Genomic DNA, 16,349 nt, shown 5'->3' with positions numbered 1-16,349 from the left:
TTAGATATATAACTTCTCAGGATAATGCCCGCATTATAATATTCCTGTGCATCTAAACTGATAAACTATGCAAGGAACCCTTCGAAGGCCTTGATTATTGGAAAATTACATATGATGGTTCTGTTCAGGCATATTAGGCCTGGGATTTTTTAGGCATTTGACGGCCAGAATTTATTTATTGAACTCTGTTGAAAGAAGGAGACTTCAGTCTTTAGATTGTAAATTTCCAGGCTTTCTGTTTTTGACTGAATCAAGGGCCTGCATTTTGTACTAAATAGAGTCAGTAAAATAAAATGGATATTTTTTCATATAATATATTTTTGATTTAACTCTCAAGATGAGAAAGTGTAGATTTGTGCATGTCAGCAGTGTGAAATGGTATTTTTCCTTGACTGAAGAGACCAAAACCAAATAAGTTGGGTACATGTGTCTGATGATACACATACCGTTTTAGAGAATGTACCAAATGTTTCATGATAAAATACCTTAACAGTTTCATTTTATACTGCAACATTGAAGTCTGAGAGGTGATAAATAAAAGTAACATACTGATTTACCATATCTAGCTTTATTTCAGTTTCCCAGAAAATATGGTAAGCTACTGTGAAATCATTTAAATTCGCTGGCATGAAATTTCGCACAAACGTGAAAAAGGACTGCTTCGCGCAGGCTTTAATTCGCGCATCTTCAATTTATAAATGAAAAAATAATATTAGCGCGGTCTTAAATTCGCGCATTGGTTCTTGCACGAAATACGCGAAAATTGGCCCTACGCGAATAAAAATGATTTCACAGTATCTCATAAGCCAGGAAATAAAAAAGCACTGGCTTCATCTGTAAAACCGTCTTGAATATAATTAGATCAATTGCATTGGTCCAAGAGTTTTGATTATTACTAATTGTTTCACTGAATAAAATTCAGTATACCAGTAAATGTATTTTAAATACTTCTGTTATCTTTGAAGCTGTTCAAAGAGTGAATCAAAAGTAACGAAGCATTTGGATGCCTTGTTAACCTCGTCTGATTGTGTAGGACTGTATATAAAGGTGCTGGAACTAATCAAAAGTGACATAGAGACTCAGGAAACTAGGGGATTTACCAGAAATGTAAGTACCCTACTTCTTTTATTAACATCCCCTGGTGCATTATATTTTTGCAAAAAGTGTGTGTTGGGGGGGGGGGGGGGATTTATCAAGGCCCTTATACAATGAGTATTTCTATAAATGTATCATTATTCTAGGATTAAATTCCTGGGTTGATGTACCATCATAAAACCCAAGCTTTCATGTTTAAAAGAAAATAAAAACACTTCCGATTATAAACACAAGTTTATTTTTTGTTTAGGGTAAGTGTGGATTGAAAGACGGTCATGGTGGCTTAAGACTTCAAACGTTAAATGGCGATTGAAGTTGAAAATCCTCACGAAGGGCGCGACCCGGGCATGCCTTAGATAATTCGAACCTCGTTGCGCCAAAAATATTGTACAAACACTATGCCATGCCATCCCCCGTACCCCTCGGTACGGTTAGCCAGGTAGAACCAGGCACCACCTTTGGTACCATATAAGAACCAGGTACTTCCATGTACCATATACAAACCAGATACCCCTTTGGAACCATACACGAACCAGGTACTTCCATGTACCATATGGTACTTCCATGTACCATATACGAACCCGGTACCCCTTTGGTACCATATACAAACCAGGTACCCCTTTGGTACCATACAGTAACCAGGTACTTCCATGTACCATATACTTACCAGGTACCCCTTTGGTACCATACAGTAACCAGGTACTTCCATGTACCATATACTTACCAGGTACCATTGGCGCAACATAAACCTAATAACAAGAAATGTAACCTATGTAAATGGTTGAGCAACTATAAGAACGCCTAGCCCTTTTCGCTCTCTGGCCAATTCTTATATGCTCGAAAAAATGAACCATAAAAAATGAATTTTGAACCCACGAGTGTCACCAACCCCGTTGAATGGCGGCGGCTGGTCAGGGACCCATGAGCATGCAAAAAGATTTAGTAATTGACAGTTAACAACTCAGTATGGCATGCCCAAGACGCACCCAGACGTAAGAACTTTCCGCCGGTATGACAAAAGAAAGATTAGAAGAGAGAAGATCAATAAAAGAGAAGAAAGTAAAAGAAAATATTTAGAGTTTAAAGTTGTAAGTTATGGCACCGGCTTAAGATAACAAGCTAAGCATTTTCAAAATGACAAACAGGAATATATGTATCTCCTTAACGCAGGCACTTCACATCATTTATAAATGTCACCATGTATATCTGATTTACAAATGGTATAAGTAATCATAATCATAAATTTAGGCAAAATGTCTTAAAGAGTCAAGTTTTTCAAATAAGCACGTTTAAACATAAGTAAAAGTTAACACTTGTGAATGTTAACGGTCCATATAATTAGATTCTTTGAACTAGTACAGAATACAAATCCAGCACAGTGTCACAGATAGGTATTGGCTTTCCATCGTATCCTGTGATCCTTCCGAATAAGACTGAATGATATAATCGTCGGCTTCTGAACGTTACTATTATGTTGAACTTCATAAATAGCATTTTGTGCCTTTTCTGTCTGGTTATAACGTTTCTTGACTCATGTGCCTTATCATCTGATGCCATAAAAAGTAAAGCATTCTGAAAAACGGAAAAAACTCGGCAGCAAAAAAGTAACAAGAATGTTGCAAAAATAGGCAAGTATAGCATATAACATGTAACTACCTTTTTATATTTTTCCATTATAATTATTGATTGAAAATCTATAGTATCATAAAACAAATGAAATAGTATTTAAATTATGCTAAAAAAGGGGTGCGGTGGGTGGGTTGTTCTTAAAACGGCCTTGTGCTGAATGGCAAATCGGAAGCACAGCAAACACGTGACTTTTCTTTTTAAATTATCGTCTGCTACGAAATCTCGCGATACATACCATAGCAACGACTTAGCTTTATGGCAACCAGTGCAAACTTACGCACAAACAATTAAATTGGAATTTAGCCAGAATAAACAAGATTAATTGGAAGGATTAATCTATATTAATTTTTAACCTCATGAAGTCAATATGCAGAGTGCTTACCCTACTGATATCAGAGTGGCATCTATAGGCATTAATCTCCTTCAGTGATAGCTCCAGTTTCTATCAGATTAATTTATCTTTTTTATGCCCCTGGCATCTACTGATGCGGGAGGCATATAGTGATTGTCCTGTCCGTTCGTCCGTCCGTACATACGAGGTTAACCAAATGGGACTGTTTCGTCTAGCATCAATACCCCTTACTAGAATGTCTTGATACTAATGCAGATGTAACCTGTGACCATTCCTCATCTTCAGACATCACCTGACCTCAGTTTGACCTTGACCTCATTTTGAACTTAGGTTGCTTTATATGGGCCATCTCTTGGTTAACCAAATGGGACCGTTTCGTCTAGCATCAATACCCCTTACAAGAACGAATTGATACTAATACAGATGTAAACTGTGACCATTCCTTATCTTCAAACATCACCTGACCTCAGTTTGACCTTGACCTCATTTTGAACTTAGGTTGCTTTATATGGGCCATCTCTTGGTTAACCAAATGGGACCGTTTCGTCTAGCATCAATACCCCTTACAAGAACGAATTGATACTAATACAGATGTAAACTGTGACCATTCCTTATCTTCAAACATCACTTGAACTCAGTTTGACCTTGACCTTGACCTCATTTTGGACTTAGGTTGCTTTATATGGGCCATCTCTTGGTTAACCAAATGGGACCGTTTCATCTAGCATCAATACCCCTTATTAGAACGAATTGATACTAATACAGATGTAAACTGTGACCATTCCTTATCTTCAAACATCACCTGACCTCAGTTTGACCTTGACCTTGACCTCATTTTGGACTTAGGTTGCTTTATATGGGCCATCTCTTGGTTAACCAAATGGGACCGTTTCGTATAGCATCAATACCCTTTACAAGAATGAATTGATACTAATACAGATGTAAACTGTGACCATTCCTCATCTTCAAACATCACCTGACCTCAGTTTGACCTGGACCTCGTTTTGGACTTAGGTGCAAAATCTATCGACAAGGATGCCACCGGGGGCATCAAGCATTCATTGAACGCAGCTCCTTGTTATAGACTTCTGTAATTGATTGTTATTTGACTTTTGTTGCAATCTACTCAAATATTTTTAGCTCACCTGTCACAAAGTGACAAGGTGAGCTTTTGTGATTGCGCGGTGTCCGTCGTCCGTCCGTCAGTCCGTGCGTGCGTCCGTAAACTTTTGCTTGTGACCACTCTAGAGGTCACATTTTTCATGGGATCTTTATGAAAGTTGGTCAGAATGTTCATCTTGAGGATATCTAGGTCAAGTTCGAAACTGGGTCACGTGCCGTCAAAAACTAGGTCAGTAGGTCTAAAAATAGAAAAACCTTGTGACCTCTCTAGAGGCCAAATATTTCACAAGATCTTCATGAAAATTGGTCAGAATGTTCACCTTGATAATATCTAGGTCAAGTTCGAAACTGGGTCATGTGCCATCAAAAACTAGGTCAGTAGGTCTAAAAATAGAAAAACCTTGTGAACTCTGTAGAGGACATATATTTCATAAGATCTTCATGAAAATTGGTCAGAATGTTCACCTTGATAATATCTAGGTCAAGTTCGAAACTGGGTCACGTGCCTTCAAAAACTAGGTCAGTAGGTCAAATAATAGAAAAACCTTTTGACCTCTCTAGAGGCCATTTTTAGCTCACATGTCACAAAGTGACAGTGTGAGCTTTTGTGATCGCGCAGCGTCCGTCCGTGCGTAAACTTTTGCTTGTGACCTCTCTAGAGGTCACATTTTTCATGGGATCTTTATGAAAGTTGGTCAGAATGTTCATCTTGATGATATCTAGGTCAAGTTCGAAACTGGGTCATGTGCGGTCAAAAACTAGGTCAGTAGGTCTAAAAATAGAAAAAGCTTGTGACCTCTCTAGAGGCCATATATTTCAAAAGATCTTCATGAAAGTTGGTCAGAATGTTCATCTTGATGATATCTAGGTCAAGTTCGAAACTGGGTCACGTGCCTTCAAAAGCTAGGTCAGTAGGTCAAATAATAGAAAAACTTTGTGACCTCTCTAGAGGCCATATATTTTTCATGGGATCTGTATGAAAGTTGATCTGAATGTTCATCTTGATGATATCTAGGTCAAGTTCGAAACTGGGTCAGCTGTGGTCAAAAACTAGGTCATTAGGTCTAAAAATCGAAAAACCTTGTGACTTCTCTAGAGGTCATACTTTTGAATGGATCTTCATGAAAATTGGTCAGAATGTTCACCTTGATGATATCTAGGTCAAGTTCGAAACTGGGTCACGTGCCATTAATAACTAGGTCAGTAGGTCAAATAATAAAAAAACCTTGTGACCTCTCTAGAAGCCATATTTTTCATGGGAACTATATGAAGGTTGGTCTGAATGTTCATCTTGATGATATCTAGGCCAAGTTCGAAACTGGGTCAACTGTGGTTAAAAACTAGGTCAGTAGGTCTAAAAATAGAAAAACCTTGTGACCTCTCTAGAGGCCACATTTTTCACAAGGTCTTCATGAAAATTGGTCAGAATGTTCACGTTGATGATATCTAGTTCAAGTTTGAAACTGGGTCATGTGCCATCAAAAACTAGGTCAGTAGGTCAAATAATAGAAAAACCTTGTGACCTCTCTAGAGGCCATATTTTTCATGGGATCTGTATGAAAGTTGGTCTGAATATTCATCTTGATGATATCTAGAATAATTTCGAAACTGGGTCAGCTGCGATCAAAAACTAGGTCATTAGGTCTAAAAATAGAAAAAGCTTGTGACCTCTCTAGAGGCCATACTTTTGAATGGATCTTCATGAAAATTGGTCAGACTGTTCATCTTGATGATATCTAGGTCAAGTTTGAAACTGGGTCACGTGCCGTCAATAACTAGGTCAGTAGGTCAAATAATAAAAAAGCCTTGTGACCTCTCTAGAGGCCATATTTTTCATGGGATCTGTATGAAAGTTGGTCTGAATGTTCATCTTGATGATATCTAGGTCAGGTTCAAAATTGGGTCACATGAGCTCAAAAACTAGGTCACTATGTCAAATAATAGAAAAAAAATGACGTCATACTCAGTTCAAAACTGGGTCATGTTGGGACAGGTGAGCGATCCAGGACCATCATGGTCCTCTTGTTTTTTCATGGGATCTGTATGAAAGTTGGTCTGAATGTTCATCTTGATGATATCTAGGTCAAGTATGAAACTGGGTCATGTGCGGTCAAAAACTAGGTCAGTAGGTCTAAAAATAGAAAAACCTTGTGACCTCTCTAAAGGCCATATATTTCATAGGATCTGTATGAAAATTGGTCTGAATGTTCATCTTGATGATATCTAGGTCAAGTTCGAAACAGGGTTATGTGCAGTCAGAAACTAGGTCATTAGGTCTTAAAATAGAAAAACCTTGTGACCTCTCTAGAGACCATACTTGTGAATGGATCTCCATAAAAATTGGTCAGAATGTTCACCTTGATGATATCTAGGTCAAGTTTGAAACTGGGTCACGTGCCGTAAAAAACTAGGTCAGTAGGTCAAATAATAAAAAAACCTTGTGACCTCTCTAGAGGCCATACTTTTCATGGGATCTGTATGAAAGTTGGTCTGAATGTTCATCTTGGTGATATCTAGGTCAAGTTTGAAACTGGGTCAACTGCTGTCAAAAACTCGGTCAGTAGGTCTAAAATTATTAAAATCTTTTGACCTCTCTAGAGACCATATTTTTCAATGGATCTTCATGAAAATTGGTTTTTATCTTGATAATATCTAGGTCAAGTTCAAAACTGGGTCACATGAGCTAAAAAACTAGGTCACTATGTCAAATAATAGAAAAAACGACGTCATACTCAAAACTGGGTCATGTGGAAAGAGGGGAGCGATTCAGGACCATCATGGTCCTCTTGTTTAGAGGTACTGACAAAAGAAATTTAGTCATGTGTTTTGAATGATATATTTCAGGTTTTGAGATACTTGTATGTAAGTCGAAGTGGACTCAGTGAAAATGAATTGATTGATTTAATTCCTGGGTTGACATGGAGTTTCCTTGCTCCTTTCTGCTACTTGATGCATGAACATTTGCTGCTAAAGTATCAAGGGGGACTACTGTTGTTTGCTCATGAGCAGGTTTGTTTATTTAAAGAGTGGCAAAATACTTTACAGAAACATTGAAAGTGCTATGGTAATGAATTATCTTTCCACACTACTATTAAGATCTGTTGAGAGGGCCCAGCTATTAGCTCTATAGTATTACACTCTTTCAATATATTAAGAAGACACGCCTTTCCAGGCTATTTATGATAATGTCTAAAGATGACACAAATATATACCATATGATTCACAGTGTTAGTCCTCATACACAACTTAATGATTTATATATTTTGTGAAGTAAGACTGGCTTTACATTTTAGTCCAATAAGACCCTATCCCTGTAGTTTGTATAGGTAACCTGTAATATATTTAAACAACCATAACAAAAGTCTAGGAGTCTGTGTGGCCAGGAGTCTGTGTGGCCAGGAGTCTGTGTGGCCAGGAGTCTGTGTGACCAGGAGTCTGTGTGGCCAGTAGTCTGTGTGACCAGGAGTCTGTGTGACCAGGAGTCTGTGTGACCAGGAGTCTTTGTGGCCAGGAGTCTGTGTGACCAGGAGTCTGTGTGACCAGGAGTCTGTGTGGCCAGGAGTCTTTGTGGCCAGGAGTCTGTGTGACCAGGAGTCTCGGTGGCCAGGAGTCTGTGTGACCAGGAGTCTCGGTGACCAGGAGTCTGGGTGGCCAGGAGTCTTGTGTGGCCAGGAGTCTCGGTGACCAGGAGTCTGTGTGGCCAGGAGTCTGTGTGGCCAGGAGTCTGTGTGGCCAGGAGTCTGTGTGACCAGGAGTCTGTGTGACCAGGAGTCTGTGTGACCAGGAGTCTGTGTGGCCAGTAGTCTGTGTGACCAGGAGTCTGTGTGACCAGGAGTCTGTGTGGCCAGGAGTCTTTGTGGCCAGGAGTCTGTGTGACCAGGAGTCTGTGTGACCAGGAGTCTGTGTGGCCAGGAGTCTGTGTGGCCAGGAGTCTTTGTGGCCAGGAGTCTGTGTGACCAGGAGTCTGTGTGGCCAGGAGTCTGTGTGGCCAGGAGTCTTTGTGGCCAGGAGTCTCGGTGACCAGGAGTCTGTGTGACCAGGAGTCTGTGTGGCCAGGAGTCTGTGTGGCCAGGAGTCTTGTGTGGCCAGGAGTCTCGGTGACCAGGAGTCTGTGTGGCCAGGAGTCTGTGTGGCCAGGAGTCTTGTGTGGCCAGGAGTCTCGGTGACCAGGAGTCTGGGTGGCCAGGAGTCTGTGTGACCAGGAGTCTTGTGTGGCCAGGAGTCTCGGTGACCAGGAGTCTGTGTGGCCAGGAGTCTGTGTGACCAGGAGTCTTGTGTGGCCAGGAGTCTCGGTGACCAGGAGTCTGGGTGGCCAGGAGTCTGTGTGACCAGGAGTCTTGTGTGGCCAGGAGTCTCGGTGACCAGGAGTCTGGGTGGCCAGGAGTCTGTGTGGCCAGGAGTCTCGGTGACCAGGAGTCTCGGTGACCAGGAGTCTGTGTGACCAGGAGTCTGTGTGGCCAGGAGTCTGTGTGACCAGGAGTCTGTGTGACCAGGAGTCTGTGTGGCCAGGAGTCTCGGTGACCAGGAGTCTGTGTGACCAGGAGTCTGTGTGGCCAGGAGTCTGTGTGACCAGGAGTCTGGGTGGCCAGGAGTCTGTGTGACCAGGAGTCTCGGTGACCAGGAGTCTGGGTGGCCAGGAGTCTGTGTGGCCAGGAGTCTCGGTGACCAGGAGTCTGTGTGACCAGGAGTCTGTGTGGCCAGGAGTCTGTGTGGCCAGGAGTCTGTGTGACCAGGAGTCTGTGTGGTCAGGAGTCTTTGTGGCCAGGAGTCTCGGTGACCTGGTGGTTAAGTTGCTGACTTTTAATCACTGGCCCCTCATCAATGAGGGTTTGAAACCTTGCTTGGGGTATTCAGTTCTTCATGTAATGGGGATTTTTCTAGAGCTCAAAAAAGGGCAGGGTGCTGCTAAAAAGGGGCACGGTGTATTTTGCGTGTTGCTCATCTTTATCTGGGACAACTATGGAGCACAGTTTCATGGTTATTTCGTTATAATGTCTACATCGAAGGTTATGTAACATAATTGACATGGAGAAATGGACATTAATTTTATAGTCGTTTTAATCAAGAAGACTTTCAAGACAAATAATGAATGCAAATGTATAACAAACTAAATGTAATTTTTAATGATAAGCATGTTATATAGATAAACATGAGTAATGGTTTTCAAGATTACTGCAAGATTACTGACAATGCTCCAGTCAGGAATTGATGTGGGCAGTGTGGCAAAACAGATATTAAAATGAATATAATATTATGATATGATAACAGATTCTTTCATTTCAATTAATTACAGGTTATCAAGGCAGTACATGATTTCTGTTTTGGAAAGGATGAACAGAAAGTGATCTCACAAATCAGACAAGATCTCATTCAACATTTTCAGTCTCAGATGAGGTAAGCAATAACTTAACAGAATTTGGACAGTCTTAGATTATATTTGTTGTACATCATCTGTCCATCTGTCCATTGTCCATCTATCCACACTTCTATTTACTTTTAGTTTCTTGCATTTATTGATGTTTTCTCTTAGTATCAGCATCATCATTCCCAACCCCCACCCACAACGCCCGCTAAAAGAGAAAAGAAATGTTCTATTTTTCTATCCCTTGTTGTCTGTTAGTATTCTGTCTCATCATCTCCCTTAACACACTACTACCAGATACATTATCCGCCCACATTTATTTAGCGGAAACTTAAATAGTCTTTTCATCATCATAAAACATTGGCCCTATTTCAAAATAATTTCACAGATATTTTCTTTGAATAATGCTCTACCAAAATATTTCAAGTAAGCTGTGAAACCATGAGCGATCTAGACCCATCATGGTGTGAGTCTTGAAGCAAGTAATGCTTTAACCATGAATTGTTTGTTTCGTTTCAGTGGAACAAAGGCCAGTTGTCGAGTGTCCGAAGAGTTGCCATGGTTACTATGCCAGGAGGGTGACAAGGATGATTTGAAATCCTGTTTATTAGATATGTTTGTCTTTCAGAAGATATGTGCAAGGTAAAGTAATGAAGTGAAATGTTTATATCTGTTTAAGTGTAGTTTTAGTCCTTTAGCAAAATAAGTGGAATGTTAAGTATTTGTATGTACAAAATGGCATATGTGTACATTTAGTCTACTAATATGTTTGGGGTAAAGTGCAATACATGTTTTTCCATACTCTTTGAAGAATAAGCGTTAAGGGACTAACCCACACATTTAAGGTGAAAAATAATTTATCTCAAAAATTCATAAAAAGTGAGTCCCCTTTGAAAGGGTGTGAACAACTAAGATTTTTTCAAGATATTCTTAAAAAAAACCCAAAGGATTGTTTTGGGGTATTAACAGTTGCCCCTTTTGAAATAAGCAGAAAATTTACATTCTTCTTGCATTTTTTACCAATTTCTAACTTTTATTTAAGAAATAAAGAGCTATAAATTTTTTGATTTTTAAAAATTCAAATCAAAACAGTAGATAAAAATAGAAGCCTCTTTCTTGGTCGATCAAAAACTTTGACGCACCGCACGTTAAGTGACGTCTTCTAACATAGATTTTTAAAACAAACCAACATATGAAAATTTCACATTTTTTAAATTTTTTCCTATAAACATTTTAACAAAATTTGTGGAAATGAAATGTTGAAACTTTTTCCCCCAAATGTGGGAAAGGGTGCTTTAAAAATTTTCAAATCATCATAGCTAAAATAACTTCACAAAAATTTTCAAATTTTTAACTGAATGTATTAAGCAGATTATTTACATTTTGATTTGGGCAAGGTATTTTTACATGTTATTGTTTTGTTTGTAGATCGGTTTTGGGAGAACGCTCAAACTGATTTTCAGTGTCTAGCTTCAAAAAGTTTATTTATGTTTTGTTGTAGAGGTAGTTAAGAAAATTACTTATATGGAGTTTTTGGGGTTTGAGGACAAGGAACAGGGCTAAAGCTTATCTGTCTGAAAAAAAAAACCATGGGGATTGTAAGATGATTAATTTGCTTGAAATTCACCCTTAACTTTGAGGGTTTTTGAGTGACGTTTCTGTTTCGGATAAAGAGTTTTTGAATTTTTTAAGTCAACCACTGAATAGTTAGTCTTTAAATTTTTCCAGCTTTGATGATGGAAAAAAAAGAACGAACCGCACTTTTGATTCCCCGAAAAAAACCCTCCACAAGCTATCTTGATGGATTGCCACATTTTTCCCCAAGATAAAATAGATGAACCCCCCACGGGGGAAGATGTTAGCTAACTGTTACTTAATGAAAGTCTATTTTTTTTGGGGAACCCTTGCATTGAATTGCATGTGAAGAAAAAGTGATTTTCTGTTTTAAAAAAACAATAATGACATGTGTTGCTGAAGTTTTTTACTTTATTTACTTTTTATGAATTAGGGGAAACAGCAGTAAAAATTTAATATTGAAACATTTGCATTGGCAGACAATTTAGCACCATAGTCCACAAATTGATTTAAAGTCTTAAAAAAAAAATTTTCTTTTTAAAAAAGTTTAAAACCTTGGGTTTTTAAAAGACAGTCTGAAATGCAGCCTTGTATTGGTAAATTTTAAATCGGTCGAAAAAACCCATCAGAGCTTGGTTTTAGACTGGTTTCCTAATTATTTTTTTTACCTTAGACTCTGGTTTCTTGTTCCGAATCGGTCCGTCTAATTTTGCTGAATAATTTTCAGAACAGATCAAAAAAAGGGGAAATTAGTTTTTTTTCTTTGGTGCTTTTGGTTTTGATTTTAATGAATAAAATAGTTCTGTTTTTTTACGTGAAGTCATAAATGGAGGTAACTTCCCAGGTTTGCGACGTACAAAAAATTTGGGGGAAATTCTGAAAGATTAGGAAAAGTTTAACCGGGTAGAACTAAAAATTGGTCCGTTGGTCATTTGACGGAAAAACACTTCCGAAAATGGAAAAAATTTCATTTAACGATTTCCAAAAGGGTAAATTTTTGGGTTTAGTGCTTAAGTTTTCAACTTGTATTTTTTCCCTTAAAAAAAAATGGAAATGAAATTTGTTTTTTCTAGCATTTTTTTGCTGTATGCAATGTTAATGTATAACTTTTGAAAAAATTTTACGAAAATTTAAATTTCGAAGAGTTTAGTAACTATTGAAAAATAATAGAGCTACCCACTCTATGGTGACGTCGTACACCTTGGTTTAATTTTTCTACCATCCAATTTTTTCAAAACCTTTGAGATAAAGCTTTAAACTTTTAAACTTGTGTACCCTTTTCCCGTCCCTTTTAGGAAGATTTAAAAACTCCATAGGGTTTTTTGGTGAATTATGGCCCCTTTTTAACTTAAAATCTTGGGTTTTAATTTTTTAAACCAGTTTATATTTTGTGAAACTGGACATATGGTTTTTTAAACTTTTTTTCAGTTCTATTGTGGCAAGTGTAATAACTTTTTTTTAAATATTTTGGTGAATTATGGCCCTTTTTGGACTTGAAAATTTTCCAAATTTTTGTCGATTCCCTGTTTTTCAAAATATTTTACATAGGCTTTTAAAAATTTTAAACTTGTTTACATTTGGGTTTTTTTCTGTAGGCAAAGTACTAACTCTGTCAAATATTTTTGGATGAATTTTGGCCTTTTTGGGGCTTTTAATTGGGACAAATTTTTGTCGATTCCCCTGTTTTGTCAAAAAATATTTGAATATGGTTTTTAAAATTTGAACACTTGTTTATCATTTGATTTTTATCTATAGGAAGGTAAAATAACCCTTTTTCACTTTTTGATTGAATTATGGCCCTTTTTTTGGCTTGAAAATCAGTTTAAAATTTTTCTTTTCCAGCCCAAATTTTTCTAACCGTTTTCAATGGGTTTGAAACTTTGACCCCTTTTTACCCTCATGGGCGCTAGAGGCAAGACTACAAAAAACTAGGACAAGGCTTTAGCTCTTATGGCCCTTTTTGAAACCCAAAAAATTAAGTTTGCAGCCATTTCCCTAATTTTTTTCTAAAAATGTTTTAAATTTTTGGCTTTGAACTTTGAACATTTTTTACGTCAGGACACATGCCATTAGGCAGTCTTATCCAAAACCCCCAAATACAGGGACTTTGTTTTTTTATCTATATTTCTTCTTTTGTTTTGAAATTTCCCCGTGAATATTTGACCAATTCCCCAAATCTTTGAATAGCCAAGCAGCTGTCAACAGAAGCTCTTGTTAGTATTATGATTCTGAAAATTAAAAAAAATACAAAGAAAAAATTTTATGATTCTAAAAAACCTGAAAATTTGTAAGCAATATTATTTTAAAATTTATTTTAGGCGCTCTCAGCTTACGCGACTTGAGGTTCGAGAAGGCGGCCCCTTTACCCCATCATCCCCTTGTAGCCCCTTCCTTTTTTCAGCTGGCGAACCCTTTATCCACTTTGGGAAAAAGTTTTTCTATGCTGAGGGTCTTTCAAGCAGGGCCCTTTAATAAAGATGCCCTTTAGTATGAACAGTGAGGGTTGCCCAAAAAACTCGATGCTTTTTGGGAAATATACCAAAACAGGACAAATGAGTTGATAGGCAATAGTAATTTAAAACCTAATTGGTCGGCATTTCATGCACAGCACAAACTGTATGAGTCTTCTATAGTCACAAACCCTATACTTGGCTTCACAAGTGGGGAAAGTCACGAGACCCTCATAATTGGGTCATCTTTTGTTTTTGGGGATATCCCCCAAACATAAAAAACTTGTATTCTAGGGGGAATTGCCGGGAAAAGCAAGGTGGCAGTTGAAATAAACTTAGAAACAAAGAGACAAACAACAAAAAATCTCATCTTGTCAGGAATTCAAAATTTACTTTTTTATGCTTTTGGTTTCATTTGACTTGTCAATGAATTAAACTACCATCGCAGTAAGAGAAAGTCATCACTGCTGATTTTACAAACATTAACACTTTCTAGGTTTTAATCAGAATTCAGTGACGACAAGTAAAAGGGCAGCAATGGCTCATAGGCCCTTGATGATAATTAATCCTTTTGACAATATTGATTTTATCTCTGACTTCATAGTTTTAAGTAGCTAAGTGTATTGTATAACTGTTGTAAACTTTGTAGACATGACCAGGCTGATCCTCTTAGGAAGAAAGCAATGTCCATCAGGAGAGGTGCCAGGACACCTAGATCTGTTACTGTAAGTGGAGATTCTTAATGTTTTACTTCTTTAGAAATTTCATCGGTATACCTGTAGTGAAACAGTGCTCTCATGCGCATATAAATGGCTTATTAATAAGTACCTTAACTAAGTTGAGGTCATGTGGTCCTGGTGTAATGTGGCTACTTTGCTTAATTTCTGTATGAAGTTACTCTGCCTGGGTTTAACATCAATAACTTAATCATTTGAGTATGTCACCCAGTTCCTGTGTATTAATGTAAATATTAACAATCAATTCATTGTTGCTACTTGCACACCAGAGCCTAGGTGTCATATGTGCAAGTCAGACGAAACAGTTTATACAAAATGTTCACATGTGAATTACACCATACATTTTTTGGGGCCAATAATGAGATTGTTTATAGATAAATTAACAATTTTTTGTATTAATAATTTTTTATATTGCATAAAAGAAGCTAAAAAATGTGACGGGTTGCTTGAAAGCTGGGCTATAATGAGCATTTCTTTCATCACCTTGTAACGTATAGCTGTGACAGGAAAGGCCGTACCGGCGACAGTAACCATCAAAACAAATCAACACCCTTTAAAATATTTACAAATTTTTTACATAAGATGATTTATTAAAATGAATAGATATGAAAAGAAAGAAAAAGATTATAAGAAAGAAAAAAAGAAGTTCAGAAATCCTAGATACAAAAAGTTTATCTTCCATTTAAATTTCTGACGTGACACAGGTTTTTAATGTAATGGAACTTTAATTAACACAACCAAAGTAGCTTCAAATTCAAAATACAGTCCCTTTAACGTGAATACGTTGATTCCGGTTGGGCTCCCTATGGTGGTAGGTGATTCCCATCCCTGAGCTGACTCAGAGGATAACAAAATCATCGTCTTTGCGGTTTTACGGCACAACCATGGGACGAAAGCTCTGCGTGGGAATATCACATCCAGGCGAGTGAAGACAAGTGAACCTCGGGCATTGTACTTCGGGTTATGACATCCCCAGGAAAATCGTCGGGCGGAAGAAGCTCGATCGAGCATAAATTTCTAGCAAGAAAATAATTCAGACATAGATTCGTCTGTAATGTCGTAAGGTGGTGGGTGCGCCAGGCATATCTAGTCCAGTCTTTTAAGGATAATGTCCGCCCAAAATACAAAAATTTCATGGGATTCACGGCTAAGCCGTGAGCTTATGCTATTGTCATTTCACGGGATTCACGAATATAGCGGGAAATCTAACTACTTTGGCGCGAATTTAAAATTGACAATTTGAGGCCCATTATAGTGGTTTTGGGGTTTAAAAACATAAATTCACTGAAGTTTATAAAATATAAAACTTTCTTATTACTGAACAAAATTTTAATGAAATTTACATGTAAATTTAAGTTATGAATCCCAGAAAAAACATGAGGGGTTTATTTCTTTGCGTGAAATTTGACATTTACCTCAATAATCAAAAATTTACAAAAAAGAGGATGAAATACCTGCATTTACACTACAGAAATATAAGGCCGTATGTCAATTTTTTGACACACGCCCCCCCCTTAAAAAGAAATTTATATTTCTTAAATAAAAACAAAATGACATACTGAAATTTGCAAACACAACAAAAAAAAAAAAACACTGTCACTATCTGTACACCATATATTAGCCCCCTGTCTACACTCTACTTAAATAATCTGCACCTACATTTTCTCTACCAGGAATTGCCCCTAATATTGATCCTATATGGCTGCAATGCCAATGCCCATCTCATCAGCCTGGAATTTGCTTAAGTTTCGCTTTATTCAAATAAGTGAGCGCTGATGATCTGTCTCTAATACAAAGTCTTTACCGAAAATACCGGTGAAACTTGGGCTACTGCCATACTATCGCTAAACACTCTCTCTTATCACTGAGTACTTTGCTCCCTAGGTAGCAATTTTTTACTAGCATACGCTACAGGTAATTTTTCTCCATCACTTTCCTGAAGTAATACTGGCCTTAAACCTAAATCTGAAGCATCTACTCTCATATAAAAGTCTGATCTAATCTGGCAACTTCAAAATAGGCGGACC

The 16,349-nt window shown here is 37.7% G+C and overlaps 1 protein-coding gene across 1 annotated transcript in view; it reads left to right on the top strand.

Moving 5' to 3' along the window:
- The window catches only part of LOC128550525 (nephrocystin-3-like), a 58,031-nt gene that overhangs the window by 25,539 nt on the left and 16,143 nt on the right, over positions 1 to 16,349 (top strand). The window contains exons 16-20 of the mRNA XM_053529735.1: positions 966 to 1,107; positions 7,043 to 7,207; positions 9,492 to 9,592; positions 10,080 to 10,202; positions 14,235 to 14,310. Coding sequence (XP_053385710.1) covers positions 966 to 1,107; positions 7,043 to 7,207; positions 9,492 to 9,592; positions 10,080 to 10,202; positions 14,235 to 14,310 — 607 coding nt within the window. The remainder of the gene's footprint in view (positions 1 to 965; positions 1,108 to 7,042; positions 7,208 to 9,491; positions 9,593 to 10,079; positions 10,203 to 14,234; positions 14,311 to 16,349) is intronic.

This window comes from Mercenaria mercenaria, chromosome 18 (genome assembly GCF_021730395.1).
Source record: "Mercenaria mercenaria strain notata chromosome 18, MADL_Memer_1, whole genome shotgun sequence".
NCBI classification, from domain to species: Eukaryota; Metazoa; Mollusca; class Bivalvia; order Venerida; family Veneridae; genus Mercenaria; species Mercenaria mercenaria.
The sequence above is the reverse complement of the archived record's forward strand: the minus strand, read 5'-3'. Positions and strand labels throughout refer to the sequence as shown.